At 35.4% G+C, this 16,497-nt stretch overlaps 1 protein-coding gene across 1 annotated transcript; it reads right to left on the reverse strand.

The window, feature by feature from the left end:
• Nucleotides 1-3,341: 3,341 nt before the first annotated feature.
• Nucleotides 3,342-3,968, reverse strand: LOC125495713 (uncharacterized). The gene has a single exon (XM_048640515.2). The coding sequence runs from the start codon at nt 3,966-3,968 to the stop codon at nt 3,342-3,344; it is 627 nt and encodes a 208-aa protein (XP_048496472.2).
• Between the last annotated feature and the right edge of the window lie 12,529 nt (nt 3,969-16,497).

Genomic DNA, 16,497 nt, shown 5'->3' on the forward strand with positions numbered 1-16,497 from the left:
GTTTCAGAGTTCCAGCGAAAGCTAATCATAGGCTAAGTGGATGACAACTCTAAGTGATCTCCCTTTTGTTCCCCGTTCGATCACCCACCTGCACAAATACATTGAAAAGAGACAAGAGAGACAAGCTCCCAAAATCAGATAAACTGAGTAATTCCAACTCCATCCCGTAAAATACTTAAGTTGAAAATACTTTGTAAAATAGTATACTAATAGTTTTGGAAGTCATAACACATGTACACATATATATATACTGAATAATCATTTCATTAATTCAATTATCTCAATTATTCAAGGAGAGGAAAGAGAACGCCAGTAAGCCGGGGAAACCCCCTGTAACCACTTACTTTAACATAGTAGGCCGGGGAAACCCCCTGTACCACCTACTTGTAGGCCGGGGAAACCCCTGTAACCACCTACGAAAAATCATATTGGCCATAACAGAGTCCCTAGTGTGCACACCCCTTCTACTTGGACACAACAAGATAGAAGGAAGACATTAACAGAATAATCAGCATAGTAACCAGATAACCTGTAGGGGCCGCTGAACCACTCATACAGGGCAACCTGTTCATCATTTCCCTCCGATATTTCACTTTACGTGATTAACATCTTTTAATTCACGTCATCACATAATTCACATATACATTTACGTCATTTTATTCAATTACGTCATCTTGTTCAAACCAGTGTGAACATATTCAATCCATCATAATCTCAATCCATTCATAGAGATTTCAATAACTTATTTCATATTTCCAATCACTTGAGTTCATTTATCGTCTCAGATTCATAATCTTTTGTTATCACGATTTCTTATCAATTCCAACTTCCATAAAGTACAAAGTTAATAACGATAATAATATTCATGAATAAAGTGATAATAATAACAATAATAATAATCATAATAATAATAATAATAACAATAATAATATAATAATAATCATATCATTATTAAATAACATTAACCGATTTTTAATAACGTTATAGTAACCTCATTGTCATATCGTACATCGTCCATCGTCGTTATTCATAAATCATAATCAGAATCCAGAGTCGTTGTCCACTTGTTATTCGAGTCCATAATTATAGTCCATAATTATAAATTTTATAAGCACATAATAATCACGTAACCAATTCATTTTACACTAGCGGGATCTATGTTTAGATGGACATCGGAGATTACCTCGTGACGCGTGCCCAAAGCTAAGTTCACGAATTTAGCGCTCTTGATAGTCCTTGTCTACGAAATCGGAGTCTACAATATTAACGAGATTTAAGTTAGTTCCTAAATAACCCCTTTTTTTATAAAATAAACAATTTAAATAATTCAAGTAACGTCAAAGAAATTCTTAATGAACTTAAGAGAGTTTATAAAGTTTTATAGTTTTCACACTATATACGAAATCATTTTAAATATTCATAAAATTACTTCAATCTTAATTTTATTAACTTAAACAACTATTTTAAACATAGAAAAATAACTTTATGTTACTCCTTGTTTTAATTTAGAAAATCAGAAAACATTATCAAGTTTGTAAAAGATTAATAAAATACACTAATTAATTAATGTGGCTAGTTTAGGAAGTTTATAAGTTTTAGCTTTTTAAAATAAAGGTAAAATAACAAAAATCATTTAAAAGGGAAAGGGGGTCCTTTTACTGATTCAAAGAATCAGTTTTATAAACAGAAAAAGAAAGAAAAAGAAACGAAGGAGGGAGAAAGACAGAGGAACACGAAGAGGAGGAAGGGAAGGAGGTTTGGGCTGGCAGTGGTTTTGGCCGGCGACAGACGAGGGAGGGTGTTGGGTCACGGCGCAGCAGAGGCTGCGAAGGAAGGAAGGAAGGACGAGGGTCGCGGGTTAGGGCTGGGCGACAGATGGGTCGCGACAACCTGGGCAGGGGACTGCGACGGGGTTGGCTGGGCGCGCGAAGGAAGGCGCGACTCAGGCTGGGCAGACGACGCGAACGAGGGTGGTCGGATTTTCTGGTGGTTCGAAGTTTTCCGGCGGTTCTGGGTTGGTGGTAATGGTGGTTTTGAAATTTTTTTTATTTTATTCTAAAAATCAGAATTTCAGAAATTAAAGAGGGAGAGAGAGAAGAAGCAAACCTTTGAAGTGGTTTTGCTTGAGGAATCTGATGAGATTGAAGTCACTATTTATAGAGGGATTTGGTCAGAAATTTTCAAGCTTGGTTAAGTCCCCATTAATGGAGGCTATGGTGTAGGGAGGTGAAGCTATCCCTAAAATCTGATATTAGTTGGGAAGTTAAATTTTTACTGACAAGTATTGCAAGTTGCTGAACTAATTAATTTACTGTTGAATTGGAAGGAAGGAGGATGGAGGAAGGATGGTGAAACTGATTTTCACTTTCTCCTTTTTCTTTGTTTTAATTTACCTTTTTCTTTTTGGTAAATGACACATGGACTTGGACTATGGACTAATGTTTGGGCTTGGATTACCAATGTGGATGGACAATGAACCAAGGTATCCATAAATCAATTTAAAGAGTTTGATAATGAAATGAATAATAAGTAAATTATTTAGTTGAAACTTGTTAAAATAAATCAAACTAAATTAAATTATTATTTTAATAAACGAGTTGACAAATGAAATTTCATTATCACAAAATAAATTTTTAAGTGAAAATAATGTTAAATCTTAATAAATAATAATAAAATAATCTTTGAAAATTCGGGGTATTACATCTACTCCTCCTTAAAAACAAAGTTCGTCCTCGAACTTTAAAGTTAGATGTCTAATAATGAGTAGGGTTTGAGTTCACGAAAAAAGTACCAGTCACAACGTTGCATCGGTGTCAGCTTCAACTCGGCTCATGACATTGATTCGTCCACTGGTGTAGCCTCCATTGCCATTCTTCCAAGTTTCCATTTCCACTTCCCAAAGGGGCGGTTGTCCTGGTTTCTGTTCTGGGCAGCATTTCCTTCATTGGGGCGGTTGTTATTAAAGTGTTGATTCTGTTTCCACCTCCATTATTGTTACCATTGCTACCGTTGTTCGCATTTAGTCCATTCGGAGCTTGCTTCTTGGGACAATTGAACGATTTGTGACCCAATTCTCCACATTCGAAGCATTTGATTCTTTCACCTAAACAAGTGAATCCTAGATGGCTCTTGTGACACTTCTTGCAAACATAGTTCTTTTGGATCCTATTTCCTTGCGGGGCCTGTTGTCCATAATTCTGAGTGTTGTAGCGTCCACCATTGTTGTTGTTGTTTCCACCACTGTTGTTGGGCCTTTTGTCGTACCCTTGGCTGTTGCTGTTGCTCGCAGGTTCCTTTCTCTTATGGCTACTTAGCACTTCTCTTTCACGCTGTAGAATCCTCTAAGTTTGAGGCCTTAGCATATGCCTCCGCGAAAGTAGTTGAGGTACTACCTCCCATTCGAGTCTGAAGATCAAACTTAAGTCCGTCCTCAAACTTTTGAGCTTTAGTTCCCTCATCAGGAATACAGTCGGACAGAAGCGAGCATACTCATTAAATTTCTGAGCGTACTCTTGCACACTCATGTTATAACTCTGATTGAATCTACTAAACTCATTGTACTTCTGCCTACGAATGTGCTCGGGGAAGAATCGAGCCTTAATCGCTATCTTAAACGCTTCCCAGTTAAAGTTCTCTTGAGCTTTAACGATTGGTCCTACACTTTCCCACCACGTATCGACATCCTCGTGCAAATAAAAGGTCGCTTGGTCAACTTTCTGGGCCTCAGGCGTACCCGTGGCCGTGAAAATCTTTTCGAAGTCTCTTATCCAATTTTCGAGAAGTAATGGGTCTTCTCTACCAACAAAGGTTGGTGGTTTCAGAGAGGAAATCTTTTTCGCCATTGCGGCTTGTGGATCATCCCCATGGTGGTTATTGTTGAGCTGGTTTTGAAGAACTAATCCAAAGTTTTGAGCTAATTGCTCGAGAGTCCTAAGTCGTGCTGCAACTTGATCAGGAGTTTCGGCCATTTGGTTTTCTTGTCGTCTTCTCTAGATCGTGTGTAAACGTATTGCATAAGCTACCTGCGTTATTCACATTGGTGTTTCCACCATTCACATTGATCTTTAAACAAGGGCTATTTCACATAAAATATATAATCAAGAGTCATTCAATTCACTCATTTCCACCCATCATACTCGGTTCATATACTAAAATTTCGTCATTTCATTACTCATGCACATTTCATCACATAAGAGTCAGCTTAGTTTTCATAACTAAGATATACTAGCATCATAAAACATAAGTTAACATTAACGGTTAATAAGTCTACTACAGGTTATTTAGATTCCTAGTGGTTACGACTAGCTAAGGTTGAAGGTTTTACTCTTCATCCTCGGACGGGTCTTCATCATCATCTTCATTTTCATTTTCTCCATGGTTTTCAACGGGTGGGGTAGGGCTTCTTTCTATTACTTCATTATCACTATAGTTGGGTTCATCATCATCGGAGGTTAGGTAGTAATTAAGCCATTTGGCTCTGGCATCGAGCATCCTTTTCTCCAGGTAACTCAAAGTGAGATACCACTTCCCTTTCCACGTGTATCTTTCATAGTTTGGCCTTCCATTTTTCAGTATATCAGAGTATTCACTCTTGATTTCAGCATAGGGGCCATCATTGGGGAGAGTGTGAATTAAGACATCGGCTTGTCTAGGTGTCGTGAGGTAATCTGAATTTCCGTGACCTTCATTGAGGTGATAACACTTCATGGTTAAGCGTAACCTATAGATGTAGGCTGAAATAGACTCTCCTACCCTCATTCTTAGAAGGTAAGGTCCTTGACGAGGGGTTCTGGTGCATTTCCTGGCAGTCATGCGAGTCCTGGCCATCAATAAAATATAAACAATTAATAAGTACCTTTAACGAGTACTTTCATACATGCACACATAACCCATTCGTACCCATACTAAACCCTTAAACATATTTTAATCCTAATTCATTTCTCCTAAATATTCTATTATCTTGACTCCTTAATCAAATTTTAAGTTTAAACCTATTTGATTTATTTCCTTAATGTCTATATTAACAATTTTAATCTTTCCCTAGTTAATCTAACTCGGCTCGGATACCATTACTGTAACACCCCCGCCGACCCGAACCCTTTTTCCATTCGAATAAACTCGGGTTTTCGGGGGAAAACGGATCCACGAGGGTTCGATCCGACGGGGAGTGTTACCGCCGCAATTATCTCCTTGGAAACAATTGCAAGGCTAAGTTACAACACACCAACTCAAATTCATTAATCAAAACAACTAAGTAAATTGTTTATTAGACATTACTAATTAATTAAAAGTTTCAGAGTTCCAGCGAAAGCTAATCATAGGCTAAGTGGATGACAACTCTAAGTGATCTCCCTTTTGTTCCCCCGTTCGATCACCCACCTGCACAAATACATTGAAAAGAGACAAGAGAGACAAGCTCCCAAAATCAGATAAACTGAGTAATTCCAACTCCATCCCGTAAAATACTTAAGTTGAAAATACTTTGTAAAATAGTATACTAATAGTTTTGGAAGTCATAACACATGTACACATATATATAACTGAATAATCATTTCATTAATTCAATTATCTCAATTATTCAAGGAGAGGAAAGAGAACGCCAGTAAGCCGGGAAACCCCTGTAACCACCTACTTGTAGGCCGGGGAAACCCCCTGTAACCACCTACGAAAAAAAAATCATATTGGCCATAACAGAGTCCCTAGTGTGCACACCCCTTCTACTTGGATCACAACAAGATAGAAGGAAGACATTAACAGAATAATCAGCATAGTAACCAGAAACCTGTAGGGGCCGCTGAACCACTCATACAGGGCAACCTGTTCATCATTTCCCTCCGATATTTCACTTTACGTGATTAACATCTTTTAATTCACGTCATCACATAATTCACATATACATTTACGTCATTTTATTCAATTACGTCATCTTGTTCAAACCAGTGTGAACATATTCAATCCATCATAATCTCAATCCATTCATAGAGATTTCAATAACTTATTTCATTTTCCAATCACTTGAGTTCATTTATCGTCTCAGATTCATAATCATTTTGTTATCACATTTCTTATCAATTCCAACTTCCATAAAGTCAAAGTTAATAACGATAATAATATTCATGAATAAAGTGATAATAATAACAATAATAATAATCATAATAATAATAATAACAATAATAATATAATAATAATCATATCATTATTAAATAACATTAACCGATTTTAATAACGTATTATAGTAACTCATTGTCATATCGTACATCGTCCATCGTCGTTATTCATAAATCATAATCAGAATCCAGAGTCGTTGTCCACTTGTTATTCGAGTCCATAATTATAGTCCATAATTATAAATTTTATAAGCACATAATAATCACGTAACCAATTCATTTTACACTAGCGGGATCTATGTTTAGATGGACATGGAGATTACCTCGTGACGCGTGCCCAAAGCTAAGTTCACGAATTTAGCGCTCTTGATAGTCCTTGTCTACGAAATCGGAGTCTACAATATTAACGAGATTTAAGTTAGTTCCTAAATAACCCCTTTTTTATAAATAAACAATTTAAATAATTCAAATAACTTAAAGAAATTCTTAATGAACTTAAGAGAGTTTATAAAGTTTTATAGTTTTCACACTATATAGAAATCATTTTAATATTCATAAAATTACTTCAATCTTAATTTTATTAACTTAAACAACTATTTTAAACATAGAAAAATAACTTTATGTTACTCCTTGTTTTAATTTAGAAAATCAGAAAACATTATCAAGTTTGTAAAAGATTAATAAAATACACTAATTAATTAATGTGCTAGTTTAGGAAGTTTATAAGTTTTAGCTTTTTAAAATAAAGGTAAAATAACAAAAATCATTTAAAAGGGAAAGGGGGTCCTTTTACTGATTCAAAGAATCAGTTTTATAAAAAGAAAAAGAAAGAAAAAGAAACGAAGGAGGGAGAAAGACAGAGGAGCACGAAGAGGAGGAAGGGAAGGAGGTTTGGGCTGGCGGTGGTTTTGGCCGGCGACAGACGAGGGAGGGTGTTGGGTCACGGCGCAGCAGAGGCTGCGAAGGAAGGAAGGAAGGACGAGGGTCGCGGGTTAGGGCTGGGCGACAGATGGGTCGCGACAACCTGGGCAGGGACTGCGACGGGGTTGGCTGGGCGCGCGAAGGAAGGCGCGACTCAGGCTGGGCAGACGACGCGAACGAGGGTGGTCGGATTTTCTGGTGGTTCGAAGTTTTTCCGGCGGTTCTGGGTTGGTGGTAATGGTGGTTTTGAAATTTTATTTTTATTTTATCTCTAAAAATCAGAATTTCAGAAATTAAAGAGGGAGAGAGAGAATGAAGCAAACCTTTGAAGTGGTTTTTGCTTGAGGAATCTGATGAGATTGAAGTCACTATTTATAGAGGGATTTGGTCAGAAATTTTCAAGCTTGGTTAAGTCTCCATTAATGGAGGCTATGGTGTAGGGAGGTGAAGCTATCCCTAAAATCTGATATTAGTTGGGAAGGTTAAATTTTTACTGACAAGTATTGCAAGTTGCTGAACTAATTAATTTACTGTTGAATTGGAAGGAAATGGAGGATGGAGGAAGGATGGTGAAAACTGATTTTCACTTTCTCCTTTAATTATTTTGTTTTAATTTACCTTTTTCTTTTTGGTAAATGACACATGGACTTGGACTATGGACTAATGTTTGGGCTTGGATTACCAATGTGGATGGACAATGAACCAAGGTATCCATAAATCAATTTAAAGAGTTTGATAATGAAATGAATAATAAGTAAATTATTTAGTTGAAACTTGTTAAAATAAATCAAACTAAATTAAATTATTATTTTAATAAACGCAGTTGACAAATGAAATTTCATTATCACAAAATAAATTTTTAAGTGAAAATAATGTTAAATCTTAATAAATAATAATAAAATAATCTTTGAAAATTCGGGGTATTACATTTAGGAACTATATCTCCTTTACCCACACTTAGATTTCCTCCAACAATATCCTATACCTTAAACATAACATACATGGCTCAAAATTCAGTAATTAACACAAAATCCAAGTTTACAATCTAATAAATCTCATAGGTGTTGTAGTTCACCCACATCTTACTTTCCTTGACTTTTCTTTGATGCTAATGATGTGATATCTCAAATTTGACACTTGCCCAATAACAAGAACAACTTGAGGATCCTAGAACAAGAGTTGCCTGTAAGTTTTGGTTCAATAATCTAAGAGTAGCAAGCTGCCAAAGAGTAGTCATGAAGCACGCAAGAATGGCGTGAAAGAGGGGTGAGAATGGGAGTGAGTTTTTGTGAGTTGTGGGTGATGAAATAAGTTAGTATCCTTGATTACATATATATAATGAATGGATAATGGCAATTTACTGGTTTCTAATTAGTAATGAGGGTAAAATCTTCTTTTTACAGTTTAGAAGCATTTTAGAATTTTCTAGTTTTACTTTATCCTTAACCTTCTTTAATTAACTGATAAGATCCGAAATCGCAGTGCCATTTCTCCGTGACAGCTCCGGAAACTTCATGTGCATTTTTTCATGCCCCATTCCTCATCTTGAGATCAATTCTACTGAGGTGTATGCGTTGTTCCGGGCTGTGAAGATTTCTCTCTCCTCTCCTTTAATAAACTCCAGCCATTTAATCTTCGAGTCTGATTCAGCGAACGCGGTAAAATGGTGCAATGAAAGAAGTGGGGGACCATGGAACTTGAACTTCATGCTGAACTTCATAAGATCAGCCATTCATTCGCACCTCAATGCTAAGATCATCCACAAGGGAAGGGGCTCGAATGCTGTGGCAGATGCTTTAGCGAAGAGTGGAATTAGAAGAGAGAATGACTTCATGGCTTGGCTATAATCAATATGTAATCTAGCTGTAAGGGACTCCGCAGATGTAACTCTTTGGTATATTGCCTCATTGCCTCATGCTGCAATACCTGCTTGTAATCTCGTGAAGTATAAATAAAATCCTCTAACTTATCAAAAAAAAAAAAAAAACTCTAATGTTTTTTATACTTATACTAAATCCTCAAAATATGTTCTATAACTTAGTAAGATATTTTAGCTCATCTATACTAATATATTAAAAGGCGTTCCTAAACACGGAACTATGCCACGTGGCGCCTTCGCTTGGAGAATTTTATGCTAGGTAATCCACATACACTAAAAAGATATAAAATGCATTATGTAAGATTCGATCCCGAGATCGCAAGCACATATACTAATGTCTTAAACCACTAAACCAAGTGATACTTGATGTTAATATTTCAAAGTAAAATATTAATAAATAAAAGATATAATTACCTGGGGCGTAGCCCGGGCCTAAAAACTAATTTATCCCTTAAATCATAGTTATAGAGTATCTCAAACACAATACCGATAATAGCTCGGAATCTCAAAATTTATGAACGATGTTTAATGCTCTTAACGTAATTCGTAAATACCTTATCTTAACTCATCATTCGTATTAATAATCACATAATAACTATAATATTCAGATTCCCAGACAAACTTTACATAGGGATTACTCACAATTTTTCTTATTCCTAAAAAAAAACACAACTGATTAAAAATTGATTAGTATGTTAACAAATCTCAATTATCTTAATAATATCGACTTAAAAAGTGAGGCTATAACATTGATGGTCTCGAAACCACCTACAAATTTGCAACATTTCCCTAACTCACGGCCTAACAATTCTCACACTCAGGGGCGGATGTATTTGGTAGGGTGTGGGGTCAAATGACCCCACTTGATTTTAAAAAAAATAACCGACTAAATTTGGGGATAAAAAGAAAAAAAATAAAACATGAAGTTGCAGCACACGCCATTACCGCATCACGTCTCCTACTAGTATACTACTGTCTTCTGTCTACTCCTTGACAGTTGGCAGTATTATACTTGGAAAAGGCAAGTCTAATTGTACTTGGAAAAGGTAAGTCTATGTTTATGATTAATATTAGTTGCAGCTTTATTTTCTTTTCACAATGTTCAGCGGAACAAAAAAAATACAATTCCTCTCTAGTGTCTAGTAATACTCCAAGTCTGCATTCAGAAAGCAATTCTCTTTTCACCCGAAAATAATTTACTATTATACATTTAACAGTTAAAAATTTACCGAGAAAGCATCTAGTTTCGAACTTTGAAGACAACCATTATTTCAATTCTCCACAATTCCAACATACGACGAATTCGACAGGATAAAAGGTAAAAGAATTTTTTTTTCTATAGATCTAAATCAATAATGAATTATGATTATAATATAGAATTTTTTCAATTTTTTTTATGCTCTATCATTCTATACATAATAAATATATTCAATTTTTACGCTATACTTTCAATAACTTTTGGTACTTTTTTTTTATGATGTGCGTATTTAGAGTAATTGAGTATAATTGAAATATTTAGAATTTCTTTTAATTGTCTACAATAATTGTCAATGTAGATGTCAAAACGCCCATGGAATACATTACTTAATTATTTTAAATCAAACAACCCAACTGAAAAAGCAACAAATCAAGATGTAGAGATAGAAAGTGAAGATGGGAATGATGCAAGTAGATTGCCGCACATATATGAAAAACCATCTAAGTAGAAACGTGTTGATTTAAGCACACTCCCTACTGATCCAGGCTTAAGGAACAAAATTACGGATTACCATACAAATGATCATATTTAAATAAGAAAACATTATGTTTTACAAGAACCATTTAAGCCTCGTAAACATGATTTTCTTCAAAGAATTATTGGGGGACTCAAACCTCGTTTTAATCCAGATTGGTACGTTACTTATGGTGATTAGTTGGAATACAGTATTGTGAAAGATGTAGCATATTGTCAATATTGCTATCTGTTTAAGTCTGATGATTCTCAAAAAGGGGGAGGTGATGCTTTTGTTACCGTTGGGTGGTCATCTTGGAATAAAAAGGAAATATTGGATATTCATGTGGGTGAATGTGGTTGTTCTCATAATCAAGCATATACTATGTTTGAAACTTTAAAAAGTGAAGTAAAAACTGTCAAGGATATGTTCAATAAATTTAGTGATAAGGAGAAGGAGGAAAATCGCAATCTCTTAGAAGCTACAGTTGAATGTATTAAATGGCTTTTACGAATGGGTTTAGCTTTAGAGGACACAATGAGTCCATAAATTCAAAAAATTGGGGTAATTTTGTTGAACTTTTGAAATTTCTAGCAAACAACAATGAAGATATTGATAAAGTTGTTCTTGAAAATGCTCCAAAAATTTTGCAACTGATCTCTCCTGAGATTCAAAAAGATATTGTTCATGCTTGTTCTCGATTGACAATGAAGGCCATTATGGAGGATCTTGGAGATGACATTTTTGGTATTTTAGTTGATGAATCACGTGATGTTTCAATCAAGGAACAAATGGCTATTGTTTTGCGATATGTTGATTGGAAGGGTATCGTGACTGAGACATTTTTAGGTATTATACATGTACCTGATACCACAACTTTGACATTGAAGGCAGCCATTGATTTTATTTTGTCAGAAAATGGTTTGACTGTATCAAGAATCCGTGGACAAGGTTATGATGGAGCCAGTAATATGCAAGGTGAGTTTAATGGACTGAAAACATTGATTTTAAAATAAAATAAATCAGCATTTTCCATCCACTGTTTTGCGCACCAACTCCAGGTAACACTTGTAGAAGTGGCATCAATACAAGGTGATATTGCTTTATTTTTTTAGTCTAGTATCACGATTGTTAAATATTGTTGGAGCATCTTGTAGGTGTCGTGATATACTTCATGCTAAAAAGGGCAAATGAAGTCAAAGAAGGCATATGTAGTGGTGCATTTCAAAGCGGGAGAGGTCTACATCAAGAAACAAGCCTACAAAGGCCTGCTGACATGCGATGGAGTTCTCATTATAAAATTCTCAATAGTTTACTGGTCATGTTTTCTTCATTAATAGATACTCTTGAGATCAACTATTGACTTTCTTCTCTAAGAGATCAACCATAGGTTTGATGAGGAGATGACTGACATTCTTTTATGAGTGGCTTCCTTGAGTCCAAGCAACTCATTTCAAGCTTTTGATACTCAAAAGTTGCTCAAGTTAGCTCAATTCTATCCAAGCGGCTTTTCAGTAGGTGATCTTGGGCCACTTGAAAATCAACTTGGGAATTATATTGTTGATATGCTTCTAAGAAAGAATTTTGTGAGTTAAAAGGGATAGGTGAACTTTCTTCTAAGTTAGTGAAAACGGGGAAACATACTGTATATCCAATGGTGTATTTTCTCTTAAAGCTAGCTCTAATCCTTCCAGTTGCTACAACAAGTGTTGAAAGGGCATTTTCTTCCATGAATTATGTCAAGAACAAGTTGCGAAACCGCATGGGTGATCAATGGATGAATGATTGTTTGGTAACGTTCATAGAAGATGAGATGTTTGGTAGAATTACAAATGAAGATGTTATGCAGTATTTTCAGAAAATGAAACCTCGCTGAGGACAATTATCAAAAAAGAAGACTAGTTAATATTTAAATTTTTGTTAGATTGTTTTAAGTTTTAATAAATTGATATTTTTCTAATTTTATATATATTTATTTATTTATTCAGTCTAAAATTTTGAATTTTGAATTTTGACTTTTGACTTGAACCCACTCGATACTGATTCTAAATCCGCCACTGCTCACACTTCCCTCATAATACCACTCATCAATCTCCCTGATCAGTGATCATACAACCAACCGGCTAACATGCCAATCCCCATCGCCTGATCACGACTCATCGTCATCATTCAACACCATCTAATATCCTCACCAACACTCTGCACCTAATCATCCTATGCCTCCTGATTATCATACTCCCATGATTCTTCATCTAATGCATAAAACCCATCATCAACATCTAACTTTCTAATGCATAGTCAACGTATCATTAATTCATTACTACATGTCTACATCACACTAATCAAAAGAAAATTGAAAGTCAAATAAAAATTATTTTCTAAGGCCAGTGGCGGATTTAGATGGGTCGTGGGGTACTGCAGTACCCCCGAAGCAAAAAAAAAGAGAAACTTTTTATAAAAAAAATACCGTTGCACTTTTGCGTGTGAGTAGACTGTTAGAGACAGTCTTCAGTCAGCCAAAAAGAAAGAAATTAAAACTGCAGACCCATGACCCAACAAGGCATTAATTACTTTTGTCTCTATTAGAATTTAAATAATTTTTAATTGCCAAGACAGACTAAAGCCCAATGTATCAGACTTTCTCACTTTCTCTATCCTCCCAATTATGAATTCTCAGTCCTCACTTCTCACTAAAAATCTGCCGCCTCACTTTCCACCGGAATTCTGCCGCAATAGAGATCAGGCCTGCCGCATGCCGGACTGCCGTCGAGTCGCCACTCGCCACTTGCCCCACCCCTACTGTTGCGCTGCTGGTTGCTGCATGGAAATGCGGAACGCCTGAGTTCGGAAGTCGTAAGTCGGAACTGTCGCTGTCGGTCGCCGGAGCCTGGATTGCGGTTAGTTAATTTTTTTTTTTGGGGGGGGGGGGAAATGTAATTTGATTAAGTCTTTAATTGCTTGGTTAATTGGTTTAATACTTTAATTTTCTGGGTTGCTAATGTGGTGTCGTGGGTTAAGACTTGAGATTAGTTGAGAATAAGGTATTTGCACTAGGGGAAAAAAAAGGAAGGGCTGCACTTTTTCTAAAAGCGCAGCCCTACTAGTGAAGGGCTTCGCTTTTGTACAAAAGCGCCGCCCTACACAACAGAAGGGCTGCGCTTTTTTATAAAAGCGCAGCCCTTCACTCAGTAGGGCTGCGCTTTTAGAAAAAGCGCAGCCCTTCTTACTTCAGAAGGGCTACGCTTTTTCTAAAAGCGCAGCCCTACTGAGTGAAGGGCTGCGCTTTTATAAAAGGCGCAGCCCTTCTGACTAAGTAGGGTTGCGCTTTTGAAGAAAAGCGCAGCCCTTCTTAAAAAAGTTTGAAAAATTCAAGTTCGCGGGCTTCAAATATTAAGCGGGATTCGTCAAATATATTATCCCTCATTCTCTCTCCTCTCTCACGTCCCTCATTATTCCTTTGCTCCTTCTCTCTCATCCTCTCTTCTCTCTCATCCTCTCTTCTCTCTCAAAAACTCCCATAAACATTTGCGACAAAAATCCTGAAATGATTTGCACTAAACATGCCGACGGAGTCCGATTGCCTATTGTGATACCTTTTCGGAAGCGGAACAGGCCAACGACTTTTTAAGCCTTCCGAGTTCGTTTAAGCCTCCAAATAGGCATTTTAAGTTTTTCCGATTTTTTTTTTCCCTTAAATTATGTATTAGGGTTTTGTTTTATGTATTTAAACATTATTAGGTTGATGTTTGGAGGTAGTTATTGTATTTTCAGATCTATAATGTTCTTGTATACTTCTCTTTGTTTATTTTGATTAATGTTCTTGTATATTTCTCTTTCTTTTGATTAATGTTCTTGTATACTTCTCTTTGTTTATTTTGATTAATGTTCTTGTATACTTCTCTTTGTATATAATTTCTTGTATTTTCATCTTTGTTTTGATTAATGTTCTTGTATACTTCTTGTATACTTCTCTTTGTATATTAGTTTTTGTTCTTTTTTTTCATTTTCGTTTCATTCTTTTTTTTGGTTTGGGTTTAGTATTTTCCTTTCGTTTCTCTTCTCTTCTGTTTAAATTCAGAAAATGTGAGATTATGAGTAAAAAAATGTCAAAATTTTTTTTTTTTTTTTTTGGTAGGAAGGGTTGTGCTAGTTAGGAAAAAGCGCATCCCTTCTAGCTCAGAAGGGCTGCGCTTTTTCCTAACTAGCGCAGCCCTTCTAAGCTAGAAGGGCTGCGCTTTTTCCTAACTAGCGCAGCCCTTCTAGCTTAAGGGTTGCGCTTTTCTAGCGCAGCCCTACTTAAAAAGTGAAGGGCTGCTGTCAAAAAGCGCAGCCCTACAGGCCTTTTTCAGCGCAGCCCTTCTTCATTTTTCCACTAGTGTTAGCCTGCTTTTTACTACTTATTGCATGATGATTCATAATTGAGTTACATTTTCTGCAAGTTTGTGCTGAATTAGGGTTATAGTACTAAAATTCAGTTAAAGCATTGCTTTTAATTTATGAATTAGATTTGTTTTGCTTGTTTTCAATTGTAATATCATAGTAACTAAAACTAGTATATAGGAATTGGCCAATTGAATCAACTTTAATGTGTTTATGAATTAGTTTAAATGTATTGATTTATAAGATGGATAGATTGTTGGTTATTAAATTTTTGTATTTTGGGATTTATGACATTTAATGATGAGCAATGTTTTGGATTGTAATATTTTTAATGTAGAATATTTTTTGAATGTTGAGACTAAGTTTATTTAATTAGTCACAGCACCCCCGATTTGAAAATTCTGGATACGCCACTGTCTAAGCCTCGCCCTAATTTGATCAATGATCCGTATAAATCAACGACTCAAATAGAGGTATAATTTCTGAGGGTCAATTAAATTAACAATTTTCAGCTTTTTATTTATTTTTATTATTTTATTGAAGTTACTAACATTCTATTCATGATGTGGATTATTAACATATCATGACTGTAAATATATTATACTAACTCCTTGCAATATTTTTATTTCTTTTTCATGATCATTATTTTTATGTCTGATTGCAATATTTATCACCTTTTATATTACGTTAATCAAGACCTAAATAAATGTTCTAACACTTAAATCAGATAACATGGACCACCTACTATGAACCTAGTAATATGTTGCTAAATCACACGTCACTAAAAAAAAGTAGTCTTTCATGTGTTTAATGAACCAACCTAGACAAATATTTTTGAGTATGATGAACATATTGTTTCGTTATTCTTTTGCATAAAACTTGCTATGATTTGATATTTAGTATAGGCCAGCAATTGGCGAAGTAGTTCATGATCGTTTCGTACCCTCGCTCCGAAACTCAAGTTTTGGTTCATTGACCAACGATTGGGTCATGCTGGGAAAATCTACATTGGATAAGTCCCAAAGATGTCCCTAAGTTTCTCAAATATCCAATTAGTTTTACAAGTCTTCCTTTAAAGACTTGTTGGCGATTTCAAAATATTTTTCAATAAAACCCTTTAATGAGGTAGTCAAATAATACGCACTCACACCGCGTTGGGGAAATAAATCAAGCTTAGAATTAATATTTCTTTTTATATAAAAGTAACCAAATTTGTTTATAAGAGTACTACCCTTTTAATTTATATATTGTTAAGAATAACCACATAATAATATTCCTACAAGTAATTGACTTCATTTGTTAAAAAAATAACTCCATTAGTTCAAAAGGGTTTAAGTAAAAGGGTCAACTTCAAAAGAACATATCTCACAACTATGGTTGTGCAGATTTGGGTCGCTACCGGAGTTTGTGATTTTAATCCATTATCCGGTCCATAAAAATGAGTGATTTTGAGTTTCCGAGTTGTTCCAAACCTGAAATTTTCTGATCAAAATTGATG

The sequence above is a fragment of the Beta vulgaris genome, chromosome 3 (genome assembly GCF_026745355.1).
Source record: "Beta vulgaris subsp. vulgaris cultivar EL10 chromosome 3, EL10.2, whole genome shotgun sequence".
Taxonomy (NCBI): Eukaryota; Viridiplantae; Streptophyta; class Magnoliopsida; order Caryophyllales; family Amaranthaceae; genus Beta; species Beta vulgaris.